The 24,467-nt window shown below is 47.1% G+C and overlaps 1 protein-coding gene across 9 annotated transcripts in view; it reads left to right on the forward strand.

Annotated features, from left to right (window-relative positions):
• Nucleotides 1-23,399, forward strand: part of LOC142580051 (uncharacterized) — a 45,725-nt gene extending 22,326 nt beyond the window's left edge. For 7 of the 9 annotated variants that reach the window (XM_075690814.1, XM_075690815.1, XM_075690813.1 and 4 more), the window contains 2 exons: nucleotides 221-275; nucleotides 23,214-23,399. In XM_075690814.1, coding sequence (XP_075546929.1) covers nucleotides 221-275; nucleotides 23,214-23,300 — 142 coding nt within the window. In that variant the 3' untranslated portion in view covers nucleotides 23,301-23,399. Of the gene's footprint in view, nucleotides 1-220; nucleotides 276-3,711; nucleotides 3,749-23,213 lie in introns of all 9 variants that reach the window. The other 2 variants (XM_075690817.1, XM_075690818.1) reach the window with 1 other exon arrangement.
• The last annotated feature ends 1,068 nt before the right edge of the window (nucleotides 23,400-24,467 follow it).

Genomic DNA, 24,467 nt, shown 5'->3' on the forward strand with positions numbered 1-24,467 from the left:
GTTAGTGTACCACCCACTCAACCTCTACTCTTGATAACTATGCTGTGCTGCACATCAACCCATTGTGCTGAATTTCCACCCCCAGCTCTGCAGGCTTGGCTTTGCCAGACCTGCAGAGATGGGGGTGGAAATGGTAGAGCATATGCTAAGCTCGAACAAAGTGTTGTTCTGTTGCATAGTCAACAAGTGTCTGATGTGGTTGCCGTGCCATTTTGTTCAGGTCGTCGAGCCGCCGCCGCAGCTGGACTCGCACACCTTCGCCACGTGACAGCCGGGTAAGCGTCAAGGGGCAGGGGCAGTGGCCGCACTTGTTCTGGCAGTTCACAAATTTATTTTGTTTTTAGCTTCTTTGTGTTTGCAAACAATTTTGTTTCCTAGCTGTGAAGGCACAATATTATTATTTTTTTTTTTTTTATGTGGCCCTTTACTGCTCAAGCTAGTTTGTGTTAATGCTGAATGTTGCGCACGAGCACCAGGCATCATATGTGGATTTTTCAGCTAAGCGACTGACTTCTAAAGCTTAGCACAGATGTGGAATTTTAGGGTGCACACAGCTTTATGCAGTTAAACCTCAATATAATGAAGTAGGCAATTTGCTTCGTTGTGTTGAAATTCATCCTGTTATGCACATAAGTACAGTCGCCAATCAGTTTTTCTTACACGAAAAGGAGATGCAGAATTTTCCGAATTATCGGGCACTCAAAAGGAAGCTTATTTGAATAAGAAAACAATTCATTTTGGTGAATTTGGGAGTCTGCAACGAATGATAGTTTCGTGCCACGTCGGCGATGTCGTCGCATAGACGGTATTAAGCAAAACCAGCCATGCTTTTGTATGCACTCCACCCCTGCAGCTGATAGCGGGCGGCATCTCCTGCACTGGAACGATGCTATTGGGAAAAGTGCCGGCAGCGGGGAGCAAATGCTTTGCCTGCCTCTCGCTCCAACAGGTCCCCGAAACTCAAGATTACAACACCTTCAATACTAAACGCTCTGGAAGATGGCTCACGTGATGTCACACCGTCTCGTCTCCCCTCGCGCGCACGCGGCACTCGTGCATGAAGCCACCATCTTTCTCACCCTTGCACGTTTTCACTCGCACCTAAAGCAAGCTCAAAGTGCGTGGGGCACTATAGGATCTTATCGCACTTGACATGATGCGGCTTCGCTGTGGCAGTCACTCTTGTCCCGCCCCATGCGATTTGAGAGATGCGTTTGCAAGCAGCCACTTGTAATTCAATCATTTGACTATCTGCATCCACAGAAGTTTCCATTTATTGGCTTGGTATTCCTTTGCTGTTGAAGCAAAATTTCATTGCAGTGGAATCTGGATAAATGGAAATCTCTTAAACTGAACACTATGCTCATGGTTCGTTGGCTTTGTATTTACACAATTGTATTCAGCTTTGTCCATCGGTAAATAGAACTCCTGATTAACAAAACCGATTTCCCTGATCCCTTGAGGTTCTGTTTAAGGAGAGTCTACTATATATTAAAATCGCATACAAACACACTTTGTTATATTAAGGCTCTAATTCTATGATGTTCTATGGACAAGCGGTTATGAAAAGTTAATACAGTCAACGACTGATTTTTCGGACCCTCTAGGGAATGTAAAGACGTCCGAAAATTCAGGCAGTCCGAAAAAATGAATGCATGAAAAAAAAAACTCACCTTTTTCTCTTTTTTTCTCGGATCTAGAGGGTAAAGGGCGAAGTACCAGGCTTCCGAAACCCTGCCAAAGCATCAGTGAAGTGGCTATTAAAAGACGCGTTCAAAAACTCAGCATGCAGCTGACTGCCGGTTTATTATTACATGTGCATCGTCGGGCAGCCAGTGTTATTGCTGCAGTGGCTCGAAGAACTTGTCGATTGTTGTTCGAACGGCGTTCCGGTTGCTTGCGATCATATTCACCTCGATCTGAGCAAGGGTCATGTCCGATGAGTCAACAGTGCTCGCGTCAACTGTTCGCTTAGAAATGCCAAACTCCTTGCTCACGTCAGCCTGTGATCGGCCGCTCACGACTTGCTTAATAATGGCGGCTTTCTTCTCCATCGTTAACCGACGGTACTGCTTTCCGCGCTTCGGTGCCATCGGCGAGGACCACGAAGACTGAGTGGGGGCCATCGAAGGCAAGCGAAATCCTCAAGTTGCGAACAGTGGAGTCCGCTGACGAGCGTCGAAGCAGCTAGGCCTAGCGTCGCAGAGCACACTTGACACAACGGCACAACCACACACCACGCTAGCCAAAACGGTGGCCTGCGCAAACAAACGAAATGGCGCCGCTCCAGAAACTCCGTCGGAGGCAGAAGTGCGACGATGAGCATAGCCGGCGTGGCCAGACCAAATCGGTGTGTGACGGCTAGATTCGGCTAGTTGCGGTTCGAAGCAGTGGTATGCTTCGGCTGCAAGTCAATTTCCTTCGCAAGGGTGCTGCACGAGGAGCCAAAGGACCTTCCGTGGCATCAAAAAGTCCGGAAAATTGTACGGCGGGGGGTTTGAGCGTCCGAAACTTCAAATGTCCTTATACATTGATTCTATGGGGCTCGTGGCGGTGCTGCGAAGACTTCCGAAAATTCAGTCGTTGACTGTACTTCGTTATAGTGAAGTTTGTTATTTTGAGGTTTAACTGTTACCAACGTTATCTGGATTACTTTCCTGAAGTGTGCATGTCATCTGCTGCATTGCCAAGTTGGAGGAATGTTGAATTTGCAGAAACAGGACAGTAGTGCCGCTCCTCTCTGTAATAGCAAAATGCACCATACACCATAATTCACCCCAGCAGTGACACGTGAATGCAGTGCTTTGGCAAAATGAAATCTCTCCTTTTTTTATAAAGCTACCATGCGCACGCATGCAAATTACTGAAGGGCCGAGCAGCACACACTACGGCCGTGCAATGCTCAGAGAGGTCCCAGAGTAGGCTGCGTAGCGTCACAATTCTGGGTGGCAACAACCTTTGATTCACTCGGGTCACCATCGTAGTACCCAGCAGCAGTGACAAACCTACTGCAGCATACTCGGCAAAGTGCAAATGCCTTACATACGTAAAGAAATCACATTCTCCTCACTGCAAATGCTCTGTGCATGGTTGTGTTTGTGGTTTGCATGTGCTAACATCAAACTTAAAAACAGCAGCCATGGTGTTCCTTCTGTGGTGCACATTCTCATGGTGACTGTGCTCTTGCTGTCGTAGTTGCCAGTAAATAATGAAATAAGCTTTCACTCCCTCTGAGCCCACCTGAAATAATTTCTCGGGCCTATTGGAAATTGGAGCTTTTATAGGCCTGGTTTCACGTGTCAGTATAGAAACGTTTAATGGAGTGTCTTGTCTATAAGGTTTGACACATGGCACAAGATGATGATGCAGGGGCTACAATTGTTTTCCAGTATGCTAAACTAAAAGTCTTCAAGTCATGCACATAAAGCTATGCAAAACTTAAAAATGTTTTTGCATCATGTAGAGGGCCCATATGCTGTTCTAAATCTGTCAGTCAAATGACTTGCTAGGGGCAAAAGTTCGTCTTTTTGTTGTTTTGGAAGCCTGGGTGAAACGAAGGGGCTCTCAAAATGTATTCATTGACTCCGTATTTCACTTCAGTTCTTCAAGTGTGTAAACGTTGTGTAATTGAAGTGTGCATTTTATTTCTTCGAAAAAATTATTTCTACGTGTTAAACTGAAGCATCCTTGTGTTGCCATACCGCGTTTCAGATGAGGGCGAAGTAAGCTACGCGACGCCATAAATGAGGTAAGCATAGTGTCTTGTTAAAAATAGTGAGCAATATAGTGAAAGGATAGGAAATGCACGTGTGTGGCATGGAGTTGGCTAACCTGCCAACTCTGCAGAATTTCTTTTTCTGCAATCTTAGCTTCACTTGACGATTCTATGAAAGTTGCGTCAAGCTTTATAACATTCCGTTTGCGAATAAAGTACCTCAACAGTCTCCCATCCCAACCTTCCATTGGAAGTCTGGTGGTGAGGGCGCCATAAGATTACTTGCTTCGAGCAAGTTTATATAGGCAAGTCTGAAGTAGACGGAATCGGGTACAGCAGAGTTGCCACAAAGTCAGTGATCTAAAAAATATTGTGTTGCTTTCAATCTCTGCTGTTCAGTTTGCTGTTGCTTCTGTCTTGTGTCTAAACACAAATACTTGGTAATAAAAGGTCTATCGTACTTACAAGTGCCTAATGTGCACTTTTCGTTTTACATAAAAAGGGTCTAACAATTGCGTGCTCGTTAGAATCAAGTACGACCCTCAATCTGCAGTACCATATCGTCATCGCCATTTCAAAATGGCCGCCTCATACGCGCTTCAAGCCTAGCTGCTGTCACTTCCACATGCTGTAGTGCTTGTGCTTAGGTTAGTCTGCCAGCTGTCTTCTCATTTTCTGCATTTGCTCTATCAGCACGAAAATGCAGACTGCGAAGACACAGAGTTCATCATGATGCCGCAATTAAAGGGAAAGTGTTCACATGTGGGGAGGCTGACTTAAAGGGACACTAAAGGTTACCAGAAAGTCAAGTTAAAGTGGTAGAGCCATGTTCTAGAACGTCTAAGGCGTTAATATAATCACAAACAGAGCTTTAGTAACAGAGAAATTTAGGTAAATGCATGACACGATTTGAGACCCCCCAGCGACATTCCGGCACTAGCCCGATGACGAAAGCACTCCTCATAATTTGTGTTACTAATACTCAACTACTCGTATTGAAAATATTGTTACAAGCACAGGGAAAAGGGGTTTATTTAGGCGTGCGAGAGCAGGAACGGCAGGCTACGAACAACAGGAATGGCCGCTGCACAGTCTTCGTTCTCCTCTTCCTTTCTCTTCTTGATCCACGCGTCCCTTTTACGCGCTTGGACGTAACATATACCTCTCCTCGCAGACAAAGCCCACTGGGCGAGTCAACAAGCTTGTCGTGGCGTGCATGATTTCAACCGTGCTACATGCGCGACTTGTGTCCTAGCAGAACGTCTACCATTGTTCGTGAGGCGCGCGAGAGTATAGTTCACTTCGCTGACTTTGTCGATGACAACATACGGTCCATCGTAGTTTGCCAGCAGCTTTTGGCACAAACCGAGCTTCCTTGTAGGAGTCCAAAGCCAAACGAGATCACCAGGGTGATATGCAACAGGCCGATGCCGTGCGTCGTAGCAGGCTTTGGAGTTTTCTTGTGATGCCAAAGTCCGCAGACGCGCAAGTCTCCGAGCCTCTTCAGCAAGGCATAGCGTATCGGCGATCGTAGGATTGTCGTGGTGGTAAAAAAGGAGGACAGTGTCGAGCGTATACCGGGACGGCCGAGCATATAGAAGGAAGAAGGGGCTGTAGCCGGTTGTTTCGTGCTTGGCGGTGTTGTAGGCATAAGTAATAAACGGTAGAACTTCATCCCAATTCTTGTGATCGGACGCAACATACATGGAAAGCATATTTGGGATTGTCCGATTAGTGCGCTCAGTGAGGCCGTTCGTTTGCGGATGATACGGCGTCGAGTGCCTGAGGTGCGAGTTACATAAACACACAAGCTCTTCCACGATATCCGCCGTGAATTGACGTCCCCGGTCGCTTATAATAACACCAGGCGGTCCATGTCGCAGAACAATAGCGTGAAGTAAGAAGAGCGATACTTCGCTGGCGCTGGCTGATGGTATAGCCGGTCTCGCAATAGCGCGTGAAATAGTCGGCGCAGACAATTATCCAGCGGTTCCCTTTAGATGACTTTGGAAAAGGGCCTAACAGATCAATTCCAACTTGCCGAAAGGGTGAGCTGGGAGGCGGCACAGGTTGAAGGAGACCAGATGGGGCAGTGGTTGGGCGTTTCCGACGTTGGCACTGTATGCAGCTGGCGACATACAACTCAACCGAATGTCGCATCCGGGGCCAGTAAAAGCGTTCTTGAATGCGATAAAGGGTGCGCACAGTGCCTAAGTGACCGGAGGTAGGGTCATCGTGCATAGCCTGAAGGATTGCTGGCCGGAGACGCTCCGGCACCACTAGAAGGAAGCGTGCACCCGTGCTTGAGTAGTTCCTTTTGTACAGGAGCCCGTCACGTAGACAGTAGCTGCTTGTTGCACTTGAATGGGCAGAAGTGAAGAGTGGCTCCAATTTGGTGTCTGTCCGTTGTTCTGCTTTGAACGCATCGATTTCTGGAAAAGCGGATGTCACAGAAGCGACGAGATGATCAAAATCGTCTGCGTCGCAGTCCGTCGTAGTGCGCGGCATACGGCAAAGGCAGTCTGTGTCAGCATGTTTTCGGCCACTCTTGTAGGCAACAGTGAAGTTATATTCCTGCAACCTCAAAGCCCAGCACGCAAGGCGACCACAAGGGTCGCGAAGATTCACGAGCCAGCACAGGGAATGGTGGTCTGTGACGACTAGGAATGGGCGTCCGTACAAGTACGAGCGAAATCGCTGAACTGCAAAGATTACAGCGAGGCATTCTTGCTCTGTCACCGTGTAATTTCGTTCAGGTTTGCTTAATGAGCGGCTTGCATAAGCAATCACGTGCTGACGGTCGTCATAACGTTGGACCAAGACGGCACCCAAACCGACGCCACTAGCATCTGTGTGGATTTCTGTCGGCGCAGTAGCATTGAAGTGGCGAAGGATAGGTCGGGAGGTCAGCAGGAACTTCAACTGACGAAATGCAGACTCGCACTCGGGTGTCCACTCAAACCGTGCGTCTTTATGTAGCAGATTTGTCAGAGGATAAGCGACGTCAGCAAAACCAGGAATAAATCGGCGAAAGTAAGAGCAAAGACCCAGAAAACTACGAAGTTGCTTCACTGACTGCGGCGCACTGAATGCCTCAACAGCTGCCGTCTTGAGGGGATCAGGCCGGATACCGTCTTTGTCAACAAGATGACCCAGCACAAGGGTTTGACGGTCACCAAATTTACATTTCTTGGAGTTCAGAACCAGGCCGGCGTTTTTGATGCAGTCGAGGACAATATCCAGGCGCATATTGTGCTCATTGAATGTGCGCCCGAATATAACAACGTCGTCAAGATAGCACATACAGATGTTCCATTTTAACCCACGCAGAATGGTGTCCATGAACCTTTCAAAGGTTGCTGGAGCGTTGCACAACCCAAATGGCATCACATTGAATTCGAATAATCCATCCGGGGTTATGAAGGCTGTGTTCTCTCTGTCTGTCGGGTGTATCGGGATTTGCCAATATCCTGAGCGCAGGTCCACTGAAGAAAAATAAGAGGCCGAATGAAGGCAATCAATTGCATCATCAATCCGGGGCAGCGGGTAGACATCCTTCTTAGTCACGGCGTTTAATCTTAGATAATCGACGCAAAATCTCCAGTTACCGTCTTTCTTTCTGACGAGTATGACCGGAGCTGCCTAAGGACTCGAGGACTCTTGTATTATCCCATTTTTCATCATGTCACTCACTTGTTCCCCGATTATCTTGCGCTCGTTAGGTGACACGCGATAAGGCTTTTGCCTGATCGGGCACGCAGATCCCGTATCGATAGTATGGTGCGTTCGTGACTCGGGAATCGAGAACGCTTTGTCCGGCTGCGCAAAGTCAAACACTGACAGATGCTTAGAAAGCGTATCCACCAAGGTATGGCGCTCCCTTGTGCTGAGCGACTTGTTTATCATAGACAGAAGCTTTTTGTCTGAGACTAGGCGAGGGTCAGCAGGTTCACACGGAGAGTCTGTTAGTACGGCTACAGACGAAGACGTGTATTCTGTAAAGTAGGCGAGTTTCAAGCTGTCTGGAAGCAGGACGGGTTCTGCCGACCAGTTGGCCGTCCACAAGCCAGCACGCCCGTTGCCGATGGATACCACACAATGAGGGACAAAAACGTTCTTCACACAATTTAGATGCATTGGCTCTACGGAGGCATCTAAACTGCCTGGAACTTCACCGCGACATACAACCGGCATGCACACCGAGGTGGACGCAGGCACAACAGTATCTGCAGACACACAAAGTTCACCTTGACTGCAAGTCTTCTCTAAGAGCCCGGACGAAACATGGTCATCGACGCAAACTTCCCCCGTGCGACAATCAACGGTCGCACCACACTGCCGCAAAAAGTCTATGCCCAAAATCACTTCGTGCGTCGATCGGGGAATAACTACAAACTCCGTCGCGAAAACTCCACCAGCCAGGGACACTTCAGCAGTGCACACACAAACAGGGCGCAACGACTCGCCGCTCACTCCACAAAATGTTGCAGCCTGGTCCCACAGAAATACAACTTTGCGCCCCAACCGACCTTTAAAACCGAGACTCATTACGGATACAGTTGCCCCGGTATCCACTAAAGCCATTGTAGGAACACCAACAACTAGTACATGCACTTTGTTCTTAATCATAGCAACTGCAGGGGGCATTTCTGTCGGTAGCACGTGTTGAGCGACCTCACCCCCATTGGCCGCGCTAGCTAGTTTTCCGGTTGTGAAGGCGAGGCTGAGCGGCGCACTGGCGATGGAGATTGCCGTAAACGCGGTGCACGAGAAGTTGGTAGTGGCGTCATACTCATGTCAGATGCCGGCGAGCGGCTCCGGAAGCTTCTCTGCCAGTAATCGTTGCCAGGAGGGACGCCAGCTGACCAAGAGGTGGTGCATGGCTGTTGAGTTGTCCTCGTAGGAGGTGCGGTCCTTGTTGAAGACCCCGATCGACGATTCCACGTTGTTGGGCGACGATTGCAAAATCTCTCTATGTGGCCCGCGACACCGCATTGGAAACACACCGGCAGATGCCGCAAATTTCTATGTTCTTGCACGTAGTCACGCATGTTGCTGTCGACTGCATAGCCAGCAGGTGGGTCCCATTCGTCATGGCTAGGCATCTGCCGCCCGGAGGCGTGTGTGCGGCGAGGGCGTTGGTCGTAGTCATGATCTTGATAGCTTAGGGTCCCTCTCGTTTGTGGGGTAGACCTATACTCGACGGTCGCTGAGTGAACCGTGGGTTGCCATGCGGTCGAAACTGCAGTGTTTCGCATCTCGTGTGGTAAGTACGCTCCAGCGATGCCGGGTGTGCAACGGTACATCTCTTCCCGATAGAGCAACTCTTCGCGAACAATCTTCCGTATTGTTGATGGAAGGTCAACACACGAACTCGGGTCTACACTTGCCATCGTTGTGACTTTAGCCAGGCGACCAAACTTCGGTATTAACCGTCGCATCTTCAGCGTCTCAAAGGTCCTGCAGTGGCAAATGACGTCAGACACGGAATCCAAGCTTTCTTTGCCGATCAAAAAATTGTAGACGTCTTCGGCCATCCCTTTCAACAAATGTCCAACGTTGTCCTCTTCAAACATTTGCGAGTTCACTATTTTGCACAGTTTCAGCACTTCTTCGATCGATATAAGTCGTACAGGTCTCACCGGGAATGTGAGCTCTTTGCGAAAGCGTCTGTTCGGCGCGTTTCTTTTTTGCGCTAGTCTCTCTAAAACACGCTCTGAGCTCCTCTACGAACAGCTCCCATGAAGTGGGCATGTCTTCGTGATTCTCATACCAGACGAGTGCTGTGTCGGTAAGGGAAAACACAACATTTGACAACTGTGCGGTCGTGTTCCAACCGTTAGATCGGCTCACCCTTCGGTAGTTTGTGAGCCACTCGTCGACATCTTCTCCGGCTTTTCCTCCGAAAGTGAGTGGCACCCGGTAGTATTGCCACGGAACGCCAGGTGCTGGCCCTGAAGCCGCGTCAGAACCTTCGGGAATCTGGCAGGCGTATTCAGTCATGTCAGGTGATGGTGGCGGAAGTCCGGCAAGTCGACGGCTTCGGCGAAGTTGTAGTAGCGTAGGCTCCGTGGTTACGAGGTGTACCCCGCACCGTCCACCAATTTGTTACAAGCACGGGGAAAAGGGGTTTATTTAGGCGTGTGAGAGCAGGAACGGCAGGCTACGAACAACAGGAATGGCCGCTGCACAGTCTTCGTTCTCCTCTTTCTTTCTCTTCTTGATCCACGCGTCCCTTTTACGCGCTTGGACGTAACAATATCATTTCATTCGATTATAAGACGGAAGAAAATGCTACTTGTCTACGTCTATTCGATTCTAAGAAAAAACATTTTGACGTTACCCTTCTGTAGTATGGGTGGTCGAAAGGTTTCGTTTTCGCTGGACTCTGCGCCGCGCATGCTTTGGAGTTTCAGTAGTTTCGTTATCGCGTCGTGCTGTGCGGGTTCTGCTGGCTCACGAAACTGTCATTTCGAACGAGCAGTGAGAATCCCACGTCCTTGTGATGTTGTGGGAAGCCCTCGTTGCTTTCCCGCTCCGGAGAGCCGGTGTCGAGGCTGCCGTCGTAGTACGCAACGACGCCGGCAGCGCGAGCCCTCAGCAGCAGGTCGCGCTCGTCAGTGCTCAAATCTCTGAAGTTCCAGCATCGCGAGCCAATCTGTCGTTGTCAGGGTCCATTGCGACGAGCGTCGAAGTTTGCGTCGTAGAATAAAGTACCAGCTTATGGTCGCGCGTTTCTCCTTCCGCTAGCCACCATACTCCCGCTTTCGCTCTGCTGTCGGCTCTGTCTTGGCTCTGTTTCTGGCCGCGCGTTTGCATTTTGCGCAGCAAAGCCGTAGCGCCGTCTGCCGGCGCCGTTCTAGTCACCGATGGCGCAACGTCACTATGAGACCATGATGTCAGTACTCCTCGATCGGAGGGCGGGCGATTTAAACTGCGCTAGAGGTACGCGGACGCTCCAGAACGCGTTTTCTCTTAAGGGGGGAGGCTACACTTGAAATACAACTTTTTTATTTGTGGACAGATCTGAACGAAATTTTCACACTTTGTGTATTTTAATATGCAGATTCTAAAAATATAATTAATTTTGCCACAGGATAAGTAGTTTCTGATATACTCTAAATGCATTGTATAAGCTGAGTCCTTTGTTTGGAGAAAAATTAGCATCTAAACAGAAAACCCTAACACAGTAATTTGAGTATAAAGACTACCTAGGATGTTCAGGGAGTGCCATAAGGTATTATTCAATGTTCTAGGCTAATCTGAGCAAGAGTTAGAGCTCATCAAAGTTGCGAGAAAAAAATGCCATCTTGACATGTCAAGCATGTGACCCATTACAAAAACTTTTTGAGAAGAGTGCTGCTTTGAAAAGGTGCATATTGCTTACTGCATACATTTATCTTTCTGGCAAAAAAAAAAAAGTTGATAGCTGAAATAGGACAGAAGCTATTTTACCTCCAAAATTGGAAGTCTGTCGGAATTGTTGTTTTGAGAAATCAAGGAAAAACATTCTGCAACATCTTTATTGAGAACATACCAATAAAATCTCACCAGGGGCATAATTTGGATACATCCTATCTTTTTGCCGCTTTTTGGCCAGCTTCCTTGCGCTCAAAGAGGCTTCTTGCTGGAGTTAGCATTTCGAAGGTCCAGCGCTCCGGACGTTTTCCGGCGCTCGCTGCGCGCTCGCTACTTTCTTCAGTCGTGAAGGAAACGGTGCCTGCACGATCTGTGCCAACACGCGTGGCGTGGGCGGACGAAGTGTTGACGCTAGACGTGCCAGTTTGCAGCTCGGAACTCGATCCGGTAGAATGTCCAGGCAGACCAGCAACCGGCAACTCCGTGAGTATGACAGGCCTAGCCGCCTTCCGTCGCGCATTCCACAGCCGCTTGACGCGTAGTAGCCTTGAGACGACAATCTTTTCCAGCCATTCGGGCAGCGAAATGAGCATCTTATCAAACGTCGTGAAGCAAGCGGCTGAACAAATGTAGACAGCGGCGCAATGAAACCAGAGATAAACAAACGTAGCGAGACGCGAGAGCGGTCGAGCGCGCGCCAACGAGCACCGGACCAATAGGAGCGAGGCGCGCGTGGGGTGTGCGCGCTTTGGCCAATCGGCGGCACGGACGCATCCTCCAAAAATGATGCGATAGTGTCGGTTTCCCTTCACCCACGCCATTTTGAACTGGTGCAAAATGCGCACAAAGAAAACAGCTTCAAAACAAGCGCAAGATGGCACCGCGTTCGCAAATGGTGACGGCGCGAAGTTTGAACATTTTTGACCAAATTTTGCTGATCTCGCGTTCACCCTGGCCCCTTTAAGCGCGATTTTTTATTATTTTCCGATTAAATTTAGCTTCTAGATTTCACGGAGGGATTCTTGAATGTATACAGTCGCCGACCGATTTTCCGGACTCCAAAAATTCGGACATGCCCGATTATTCGGTCAGCTTCGCGGCACCGCCTTTCTCCCCATAGACACATGTATAACAACTGCCGAAAGTTCGGACACGTTGCAACCTCTCGTCTGATTTTTCGAACACTCCTTGAGCCAACTCGATCGAGAGCATCATGCGCAGACTATGACCGGCGCATAGTTCGACTTGCTGAACGCCATTTTTGTTTTGAACAGAGCCTCCTTGCTGCCCCACGAAGTGGCGCTACTGGAAATCCCCGCTCATCATCATCGTTTCTGCCTGGTTCGATAGTGGCTCTACAGCAGTTCCGGTTTCAGATTAGTAAGCCATGTCAAGACAATCCAGCAGCTGATTCGTTTCTTCGCGCACGACGCTGTGAGCAGGCTACGTTTTTCGTTTGTGCGACTGGTGTCGGCACGGTGGTGTTTGCTTTGAGTGCTGTGTCGAGGTTTCGGTGATCCAACGCAGCGTACGGAAACATCGCGTCAAGTGTCTAATGGCGCCGACAGTGGCCGCGCAGACTTCGCTGGGGAATGCCGGCAAGCGGGTGTCGGGAGGCCCAAGATTTGTCGCCTTCCGATGTGCTCCCTACTGACGCGGAAAATGTTCTGCCAAGACCTGCGCAGTGGTTGCATTGCGATTCCGGACACTGTCTCATTTGACAGTTTCACAGGTGCTGACACTGCTGTACTGATATGCGCAGAACTCGACGACGGCGAGATCATTCGTGAGGTTTCTGCTGCACCGCCAGACGATTATCTGAGGCGGAAGATGACGCACCATGCGCTACGCTGCCGTCGCATGCGAAGCGTGTACAAGCAGTGACTGTGCTTTCAGCCACCTATAGTGTTCGTACGACCCTCTCCGAGATTCAGGCTTATCTGATTGCGCGTAAACGGAACGGCGTGCAACGGCGTATACACGATTTCTTCAAGCCTACTGCCGAGCCCGAATAAGTGAGTGGAAATAAAAGATTTTTTTTTTTTTTTTCTTATCTGCTTTTTCGGACACCTCTTTATTCGGACATCTCTGCAGTCCCCGTGAGGTCCGAATAAAGGGTCGGCGACTGTAAACGTAGCGAAAATGCACTTTTCCGAAAATCTACTTTTTTGTGATTTTTTGCTGTTTCAAGACCCGTGTCCCCCCTTAAAATAAGTCTCTCCTTGGCACGAAACAAGCGTTTCAAGGTTTCTGGGATGGTATTTCAACAGTCCACGTTCACGTAATAGTAACCTTTAGTGTCCCTTTAAGGGGAGAGGCTCCTCGAAACTTTTCTTTAATTATTTGTACCAGAGACTTCAAAATTCAGCCAATTAGTTTTTTATGCAGATTTGAAATATGCAATTAGTTTTTGTGTAGCTGCTATAGTTCTAGAGTTATACTGAATGACAAATTATAGCATCTTTACGGGCACTTTTTTATGAACTAAACTTTCACAAAAGGTATTGTGCTTATTTGGCTCTTCATAGATCAGAGTGGCGATATCTAGCCAAAAACGTGTTGTCATTGAAAGTGGGACAAAAAAATTTTGACACTTCAACCATTGTTTCTTTCAGTTCCCTAAAACATAACTTCGTACTATTGTAATTATTGACGACTGATATTGAAATTTCAAGTAGATATCGGCATTCTACATACCTTCAAGAGTATGAATGCCAAATTTCCTTAGTATACACCAATTCTAAGTGTACAAAAGGCTTCCCGGAACACACAAAAATATCAAAAAATTTGAAAATGAGAAAAACAGGTTTGAAAGTTTCAAAACCTTCTATTCTTCATAATTCAATTGTTTTTGCATGAATCTTGGTCACACTTAGAAATAGCATGGAATGTCTTGTGATGCAGCGGTTTTTGAAGGTCGATGATCGCACAAAATTGCCAAAGCTGGTCATATCCAGCACCTATAGCACGCGCTACCAAAACAGCCTTCACGTTTGCGGCAAAGCCGTCGCGCGAGCTCCCGCTGTCGTAGCGAGTGTTCGCCCCAGTGTCACTGCACGCACCAGCCGAGATGATCTGCTTCGACGTGTGCGTGAATGAAAGCATAGATTCAGGGCAGTCGGTTTTTTTTTGCAGCGTAGCTCTAGGTAGGACGAAAGTCCTTTGCGCTTCTCAGCTGCTTCTCGGATGGCGAGTTTCCGTTCATGGCAAGTGGGGCATCCCCAACCTGTCACCGGTGGCGTCAATGCGCCGATCTCGCACAACACCGTGCTAGCCGCAGGGGCACCGACCGACCTTGATTCACTTCTGAAGAAGTCAGTCTTTTTCTGCTATGAACTGCCGAAATTCACAGCAGCGTCGATTTCACCACTGTCGCGGAGACCGGTGTCGGCGGTAGGCCTAACCGACGTCAGAGCGTCGCGGGCGTCGTTCTTTTCTTCTTTTTTTAACAGTCGTACGCCGTTTTCCTCGGTACTTGTGCCAAGTTCGATACTTTTTCGGGCTAGTCATCTCAAGAAAACGCGGAGAGAACACAGGAAACTTTGCGGCTAGCGAGAACGCGCTGCGGTGGTGGTTTGGCTTTGCTGCACAAAAGGAGCACCGCCGTCCAATGGCGGGGCCACGCTGCATGTCGCGCAATTCAAAACGCGCAACAGTCTCGTCTTCTTTCTCGTTTTTCTTTTATTCTCCATGAACATACGTGACTGACAGCCATTGAACCTTGGAGGAAAGGGCTGAAGCTGCACGCCCCGATGATTGCAAATGGTGGGCAGTGACGCTCGATTGCGTGAGAACGATGCAAACGGCGCGGACTTTCTAAACTTTCGGTGGACTATAGAGTTACCGCCGCTCACTTAGGCGCATTTTTTGGGGACTTCTCGTGCGAATTTCGGCCTGATATTTACAGAAATAGAAGTTTATAGACCAAAGATGACAATGCAGCTTAAAACAAAAAAGTGATTTTTTTTTTTTTTTTTTTTTTTTTTTTTTAGAAAATCGTGATTTTTCGACCCGCGTCTCCCCTTAAATCGGGCTGCATCAGGAGTGCTTGGAGTTTACGAAACTTGCATGTGGGACTGGCGCAAACGGAAGGGGAGGCGTTCTACTTCGGCGGCTGTTGCGTATGGCGCAGCCCTTATCTTGAAAGCAATCTGTGATGGGGACAGAGTCTGCACATCTAGGTGCCCCATGCTGTGCTCTCGTTGCTTAGTTCGCATTGAAGCGTGAGGCAACATGAAGGTCAATTCGCTCACTGCTGTTACCGAGTAAGATGTGTTCATGTTCGCTTCTGCACGCATGACACCTTGTTAACACCTTGGTAACATGCTTGTTAATTTAGTGAGTGCCGAATGTTTGCAAAGTTATACAGCCAATAAAACTACCATCCTTAGTTTGTACAGCTGTCCACTAATTTCCTATTGCAATCAACGCTTCGTATTTTGGGCAAAACTGCATTTTTATTCTTCGTAACATTAGTGTATTGAGACTAAATCTTTGCTTTTCCAAATCAGAGAAAGTTGTATTCCTGTATCAAACAATGGTGTGCACGGTACTGTATTCTTTTTTTTAGGTTACGGAAAATGGGTGCGTGTTACAATCTAGTAAAAACGATATGCATCCCTCTAAGAGTGTGTGTGCTCAGGGCAAACTATAAATGCTTGCTGTTTTCTGTTCTACCTGCTTTGGCATCATGTCCGAGATTTTCACATGTTTAGGTTGGCAGGTTTAAGCTTAGGTTGGAATAGTATGGTGCTAAATCTGAATATAGTCTCATGTGACATCCATTATGATGACCAGATTTTATGTAGTCATGTCAGTAGCTAGAAAGTAGCAGCTGAAATTACATCCACATGTGATGCATTGTGTTAACACAGTGGACGATTTATGCCAGATTGTTGGAATAAGGGAGATTTAAATTTAACATAGTGCATTTTGATAGGGCATCGCTGCGCAAAAGCGCACTCCCCCGGAACCCTTTTGGTCTTGTTCAGCTTGCGTTTCTGGAATCATTTTTCACTCGCTTAGCCACCTGTGGACGCTTTGAAGGCGTAAAAAAAAAAGATGTGCAAGAAAAGCTGTTTTGCACGTTGTGGTTGGCCACTTTGAGCGCATGATCGCAAAGCCACTCTCTGGTTGACATAAGCACTGGATTAACTTCGTGTGCCGCCATTTTGTTTGGGTCACTGGGACCGTGCCACCATTTTCAGCAAGCTGCTGCACTATGAATTCGAGAGATGGACACAAGTTTCGCCGTGTCTGCTGGGGCAAAGAAGTTGCGTACTGTAAATCAGTTTGGGCAGAAGGGAAGAAAGACACAGATGCATGTAGACAATACGACATTGTCGTCAATTGTGACAAACGCAGGGCAGGCAGCTGTCGTTTGCGGAGCGTCACCTGATAACGCTGCCATCCACGTCAGCAGTTCGCCGACTATACCAGAGTCCGACAACGTTAGCACTGCCGACGCTGGTCGCGTCGGGGATAGATTTGGCGCTGGAATCAAATGGGGATAGTGGGGATCAAAAGATAGTGCAGGAGGTGCTTGCCTGGGAGCAGGCCACGTCTGAATGGTTAGTATCAATGCCGGCAACTGCACAGATGGACCAGGTGATGCGAAAGCAGTGGTCACAGAAGCGGCAGCCATGTTTGCTATTGTCGACCTTCACCCCATTAACAAGCTTTTCAGGCTTGTGTATTGCCACTGCTCAAAAAAAAGGAAGCTAGTTCGTGGCAATTTGATTACGGTCTAATTGTGAAACAGCCGGTACTATGGTAACTGCGGCAAGGTCATGACTTTATACAAAGACTTTGTACTTCCGGGACGAACCGTCAACGCCGTGTTCTACAAAGAAGTCCTTGAGCACCTTCACAGAGCTGTCAGACGAAAACAACAGCACTCCATTTAACACTCACTTTTACTCCATGTAATTCTTTTTCCAAAAGAAAAAAACTCCGAGGCATTGTTAACATGTCAAGGAAACTGAATAACAATCGGTGTTCTGAAGCTTGTATTACTGCAATATGTATACATTGAAACTAAGAAATCGGCGGGGATTTCTGAAAAATTCGTTAATATGAAAAGTTTGTTAATGTGGTTACGAGGTTGCGCTGCTAAGCTGGAGGTTGCGGGAGCAAATCCCGGCCGCAGCAGCCACATTTCTAGGATAGCGCAATGCAAGAAAGCCTGTGTCTCATGCATTAGGGGTACGTTAAAGATCCTCTAGTGGTCAAAATTATTCCAGGCTCCCCCACTACAGCGGGACTCTCAATCAAATCGTGGTTTTCGCACATGGAACCCCAAAATACAATATAGTTATTAACTTGAAGAAATTTACTCTGTTGACTTCGGATGTCTTGATCTCAAGTTGGGATTTCACTCTTGGAAGCTCAAAATGCCGTAACATTTGTTGAAATGGGTCTATAACATTAATTGTTGCTTTACTTCACACAGTTCTCATTCCAGATTATTATAATGTTTGATTAACTTTGTAATCCTCAGTTTAGAAAAATATCTTCCACAAAAATGGAACATGGAATGCTTTGCAATGGAGTCCACTTACAACAATGAGTCAACTTAAGAGTATGAACTTATGCATTAGGGCAGTATATATCTATTTATATACATATACTGCAGCTCAGTATAGGGCTGTTGCAGGAATGGGAACATTATAAATTATTATACATTACGCATTAAAAACACGTATACAGAAAAAGACGAATGATCAAAAAGAAGCGCCTTACATGTTAGCAAAGTGCTTACCAGTGGTAGCTATAAAATTTTTTAGTGATAGTGAACGGATGTTACCGGGTAGAGAACTCCGAAGCTCTATTGTACATGGAAAGGGACTACTTGAACGTGTCAGTACGAGCATAAATAGGTGTTCAAGGTGTGGAAGCTGTGGGTACAACTTGCGTTAGTAAATGTGATATAGTTTGTTGGAAAGACCAGAAGTGGTGTTACTTTTTTCATGTAAAAGCTTTAAGGCTTCCACATGATAACGTGAAAGTTGTCACATGACGAAGAATAGATGACTTTATTCTCCATTTATCGTATATAAAGGTCAAAATTATGCCTTCTGGATGGTGTTTTCCATGCACAGCAATGATGGCATTTGCATTCCTAAGTTCCCCTTAAATGAACGATGCCGAGACGGGGCAAAAGATTTGCCTACATGAGTTCGTATCTGCTGCCATTACTACGCAGCACGTCCCGCCCACGCACCTATTGAGAAATCCACGGAGAGCATCACGAGTTGGCACAGTGTGCCACAAGATGAAGCCAGGCACCTCGCCTCATTTGATCGTGTTCCACTATGCTATGGAACTATGCATCGCACGTAGAGAGAGAGGAGAAAAGATGCAAAAAACGAATCGGTGCCCGCCCTTTCTACTCTCTTATCGAGTGTGTAAATGTGCCGCAGAAGCAGCCCCAAAGCAGCATATAGCCCAGTTACTAGAAGATAATGCCAACAAAGTGCAAAGCTGTGTTGCTTGAGACAAAGCTGCAAATTTTGCAAGTACGAGCCCGTGCAGGAGTACCGTGATAACAACTGCAACCAGAGGCCATGCCGATCAACGGAAAAGGTGGGCTTTGTGCACTACAGTGAAACCCTCCGTGATAGTGAAACCAACCCGATGGAAGCCGCTGGCATTAAAGAGCTTTGGGAGCATATCACTACTGACGATGAAGCAAGTGGTGCTTTGATGGAGGAGTTTGGAGTTGGGATGGACGGCGGCATTGTGCTACGGAGGTGACACCAGCAGTGGCAACGAGATTGACGATGGCCCGGCTTTAAACCTGACCTGGGTCGAGTCTCGCATTGTTTTCGTGCAAGCTAAATAATTGCCCGCATTGTTCGCGCACCAGCTGGACGCACTGCACGACGTGGCTGTGAACCTGAAATTCCCGCAAAAGCGAGTGAAGCTTTAACTATTTCAGTGCACCTAATGCTTGACACTCTGTTTAGAGGAATAAACATTGTATTTTTCACTACCTACTTCATACGTCTGTTTAGTGCAAGTGGCAAATTTGTTGTTGGAGCTTTGAAGATATGTGCAGTAGGATTTTCTACTGTAGTTCCAGATATAGTGATCGGTTATAACGGTCTCATCTTTCATTCCTTATATCGTTATAAGGGGACTGCAGTGTAATTGACAAAAACTACAAAATGTACCAGATAAGTGTTTCTGTATTTGTAATGAGCACATCGAAAGACATAAGCATGCGAGTTTCATGCAGATCTGCTTTAGAATAAAATGCACATACCAAAGTAGGAAAGTAGAGCGTTGAAAGTTTAAATTAAAATATAGAGGGTACTTTTTGTGCACGGTGTAGCTTGCTTGGTTTTACAGAATAGTGCAGTGTTCATGTATCACGTAGCTCTTGTAGCGAAATGGCAATACAGAACTGTAGCTCTCACTGCAGCTGCCAGTTTGTCCATTTGCTGATTTGTGAAGGCATTACTTAGCAATTTTTGATGCAGGCACTGATATAACTATTTAGTAGAACATTGTTAGTAGATACCTACGTAAGATGTGGCAAAGAGCGTGGCCACAGAGACCTGTATGCCTTATCGCCACTAATATCATGACCTATCGACTCGGCAACACACCATGCGCAGTGCAAAGAATTGTTCGCAATGTACTGTGCTTCTAACAGGCCTGATAACCCAACCCCAAGTGTGCATCGCTTGCTTAAAAATCAAAACAGTCCACAGTTGTCATGCTGACCCAGCAAGTTATGCGCTTCACTCATGCACGGCCAAGCACTGCGTGGGTGCAGTCAGCTGGCAAACATACGCATGCAGGCATAAGTACGGCATGTGGTACACACAAATTGCACTGGATTGGCACCAGTTCTCGCTCATTAAATGGTTGCGTAAACGCACACACAAGTAAATCTTGGCATGGCAATGCATTGTCTGCTCTGCCACTGTGCTTCATGCCAGTTTCTAAATGCTGCTTGATATTGCCTGTTGATACTGCTTGATATTGGCATTCAGCTTTGCTTTTGACAGCATTGAAAAGGGTAATGTGTATGCAACATCACCACTCCCCCGTTGAGTGGTAGGGGATTTGAATTTTTAAAAAAAGGTAATCGCACCCTACAGATGCACTTTTCGCGTAAACTCTTTTTTTTCTTGGCAGGAAGCACGCATTGCAAGGTTGATGGAGTGGTGTTTAAACAGTCCATGTCGACATTGTATTTGCTTTTAGTGTCCCTTTATCTATCAGAGCAGTCCAGGAAAGACAGGCACTGCAGCATGAAATGAAACAGCCTTCGCTTAGAAACAACTGGCTTTTTATTATTTTCTCTAAATGGGTTAAAGCGCATTGAAGTGTAGATATCATCCTTTTGAACTGCTAAACTGGTTTAAGCAGGAAAGTGGATATTGGAGCCTTCTAAAGCCTCCTTTACCAAATTTAATGAAACTGCATACCATTGTTCAATTATTTCTGTTAATTTCAAAATGCAATTAGTTTTGCAACAGGGCAATTAGTGCTGCAAGTAATTAAATGTAATTTACTATTGTGTGTCTTCAAAATATTACTTTAGGCACATTGTTAGTTGACAAGAAGCATAAGGTTCATGTGGGTAGGAATGCTTCTTTGATACCGCAAGTACAAACAGTTGCACATCACTTCAATGTGTTGTGTTCAAGACGTGGCCTAATAATTCAGTGTACTGTCAAGAAAAACAGCTGGTGATGCAAGGTTGACGGAGTGGTGTTTAAAACAAACAGTCCATGTCGACATTGTATTTGCTTTTAGTGTCCCTTTATCTATCAGAGCAGTCCAGGAAAGACAGGCACTGCAGCATGAAATGAAACAGCCTTCGCTTAGAAACAACTGGCTCTTTATTATTTTCTCTAAATGGGAAGGCAAATCATACCAATGTTTTGGGCAGGATTATTTGTTGCTGGGTCAGCATTCAGCCAGTGCCAGGAGTCTGGACTTGGTGAGCAAAGACTGGTGGGAGACTGCATCATCTGATGTGATGTAGTGATATGTCGCCAGAACAGCGTTGAGCATAGCCTGCACATCCCTCTTGTTTGATTTCAGTGCACATCTCATATTATGAGCTCAGCTTTGCGATCAAGTCACCAGTCAAATTGCCTTTCCCATAGTGTTTTGGATGCAGTGCTTTTGTGTTTCGAAAGATTACACAAAGCAGTCCCCATTTCTTTCTGGATGTAATTCACACAGTCCTCCTCCACTGGCTCACAGCCAAGCTGTCACTCTGGCTTCCTTGAATGGTCTGGGTCGCCAGGTTGCGGGCCAAAACGTGCATCCAGTCCAAAAGTTACTCATTGCAACGTAATCAAGTACAAACCCTGTAAGCAGTTTAGTGACCATGCAGACACCAATGGGCAAGGAATGGCTACGTGTCATCCATGAACTGACCTAGGTCACCTACGTGTTTTCTGGATCAGAAAGACTGGCCGTTGTGCAAGGTTGTTCGCCGATCATACGCACACCTTCAGCTTTCAGGCTGCAGATGCCACTGTGGCTTCCAGCTTCGTCTTCAGATAGCCCTGCCACATTTTGTTATGAAGGTCGTGTTGAGGTAGTTATTGTAGCAAAAACCTCACTCAGCACTGTTTGATGATTTCCAGTGCTTACCACCGCACGCCCAGTGAAAATTCACAACCAAGGGGCTGATCATTTCATTGCTCTTCACGTGCGGCGAACTCTATGCAGAAGCAACATCGGCACAATCCTCGCAAGTGACAGGCTTCACGGGAAAGTCGTAGTCTGCTCCTCCTCCTTGAAAGTCATGCTGCCGCCACATACCTTGCACTTTACACACGTTAGTAAGGCACTTGCTGATTCCACGCTTGGAAAGACAAGCCATGTCTCCAACTCTGCCAACCAGGCCACACCATCGTTTGTGCACATACACATGTCCAATCTGAGTTTCGTTGCCAAAGTTCCAGCGAGTTCAAGTTTTTCTTGTGCTTGCCTCTGCTGTTAGAGCAGTTCTCTGGCTGTGTCATCATCATGTTGTGCCGAACGCGATTCTTACGACCGCTACTAGCAGGCAAGCTGTGGTGGCAGGGAGTCACCACATTAGCACTGAGTCAGACACTGCGCTCTGGTCCTGTATGACCAATGTAAAAAGAACCAATGTTTAGTTTCGGATGCTGCATGATGTGTTGCCCGATTTTTTTTAAGACACAGTGTGCACATTGGTACAGACATGGAGGCCATGAGCAATTTTCTATTTACTTTGTCAACTATCCCCCCCTCGCCCTTTTTTTTTTCAGGCATTTTCATGGCATATGTATTATCTTATTTAGAATATAGCTCTTAGGCAGCCGTTCCTGCATTGAGCGTCGGTGTAACTGAGCGAATGCAGGGCGCAGCGGGGGATGAAAGACGGCGATAGCAAAGAGAGCACGAGGGTGCAACGGAAACATGAGGTGGAAGGCTGAGGAGGGGGTCGTGGCCAAGCGTCAGTGGCACCAGTTTTGGTGAATGTTCAAAACTCTGAAAAGCTAAAATCGGTTCTGAAGCCCCAAATCTCAGTTGTAAAAGTGTAACATGAATTTCCACATCTTTTGTAGATGGAGTCAAGTCAAATAATCACTAAGAGAAGTCCAGCCAACATTTCAAGGGGTGGTAACTTTGGTGCCATGTTTGAAGTGCTTCTAATGCGTATTTCCGCATGAAATTTGAAGTATACATTCTTCATTAAAGGAAGTACGTTTTGGTAGCAAAATTGAAAAAAAAAAATCCTTCTTAAAGTTTGTTGCCTATCTTCACCCCTTAAAGGGTAGAAACATAGATCAACAAGGTTCTGGACTCGTCTGGCACAGTAGTCGTGATCCACAGTTGCCAGACTAGCCACCCCCACAAGTTTTCTGCTGTTTCTTTTACCTCTGTTGTGAAGCTGGTTTCCAAATTGCAGAAAAGACACAGCAAAAGTGGTCACTTTGAACTTGAGGGAAATAACACAACACGGTTGTCTTGAAAAGATTGTGTGGTGCATTGCTTGTGTGATTCCTTTGTGTGTTCCATGGTAGCAGCAAGCATTCGTTTGTCCACCTTAGAACTCATTTTGGTGGGTGCAATTAGCTGTGTTGAGGGACTGTCTGTTGTAATAATCACTGACCCACTGCTCTGCATACACTTGCAGCACCGCTCTCGTCGGGATTTCTCGGAAAATGGTGGCCGCCGCAGTCCTAGCCCTGCCCGTCGAGGCAGCCGGAGCCAGTCACGCTGATGTCTCTCCTCTGCGTGCAGTCGTCATTGTCTTGTGTCTGCGGCAACAGTTTGAGTCTGGCTGTTGCAGCAATAAAGTGTGTTGTGTTTGTTTGTGAAATCGTCTCTCTCTGATGGCCTTGCAGCTGTACACGGTGCAAGCATTCTAATGCAGGCTCCTGCTGTGCTGCCATATTGAGCACATTGAGCTGCTGTGAGCATGCCAAGATAATCTGTTAAGGTGTTGTCATTGCGAAAATGATTGAGGATAGTTAGACCAGTGGCAGTTGCACTGAACTTGCCTTAGCCACATGCCCTCCTCCAAGGTATGGAGCTGAAGGCACTCAATGTTTTCTCCCCTGTGGACCAGGAAATTGTGCATGCTGGTCTTGCTAAACTTCTTGAGTCAGCATCGCTTTAAGCAATTGGGATGCATCGAACTGTGGAGTACTTATTTGTGCACGTGAAAATTGTGCATCTGAGGCATTTGGTACACTCTTAAGTGCAAAGTGATGTGCAAACTCTGCAGGAAACCTTGCGAAGACATCTGTGAAGTGTGCATATTGTGACGCGACGTAATGTCCAAGGATTGAAAATTAATTTCAATGTTTGAGCTTCCAGAGCAGCTGTTGTGGGCAAAAAGCCACTCTTATTACCTCCACACATCACGAGAGCGTGGAGGGAATGTTTGCTATAGTGCTGAATGCATGCTTATGACTGCTCTCTCGGAGGAACGAAAACTAATTTTGAAATTGGTGGTCTTGTGCACTGCAAGAGCTAGAAATGTGTGGTCACCTGACTTGCTAGGGATGTTGCATGGCCTTCTCTGCCAACCAGAGCCAGGTTGGCACGCACCGCTCCACTCTGCAAACGTTGAAGAACCCGGTGGTACTCTTGGCAGGTCAAGTATTGTACATTTGGACCATGCTGAAACATGTGTTCGGCTCTTGTGCGTGCAATTCCAAATGCAGGCTGCCAAGTCTGCTGTACAGGTGCAGCTGGCTGTACTGCGGCGGTTTAAGCAGGCATTGTATGCACCTCTCCTGGCAGATACTCGTGAGAATCATTCCTGTTCGAGTCGACCTAGAAATAGCCATGTGGCATGGTGTGCCGCTTTTCTCCTTGCGGTGCCGGTTCCACTCCATACCGGCACCCCGGTTGCTGGTTTCCCAGTTTTCCCCTAAATAGG

The sequence above is a fragment of the Dermacentor variabilis genome, chromosome 4, assembly GCF_050947875.1.
Source record: "Dermacentor variabilis isolate Ectoservices chromosome 4, ASM5094787v1, whole genome shotgun sequence".
In the NCBI taxonomy this organism is placed as follows: Eukaryota; Metazoa; Arthropoda; class Arachnida; order Ixodida; family Ixodidae; genus Dermacentor; species Dermacentor variabilis.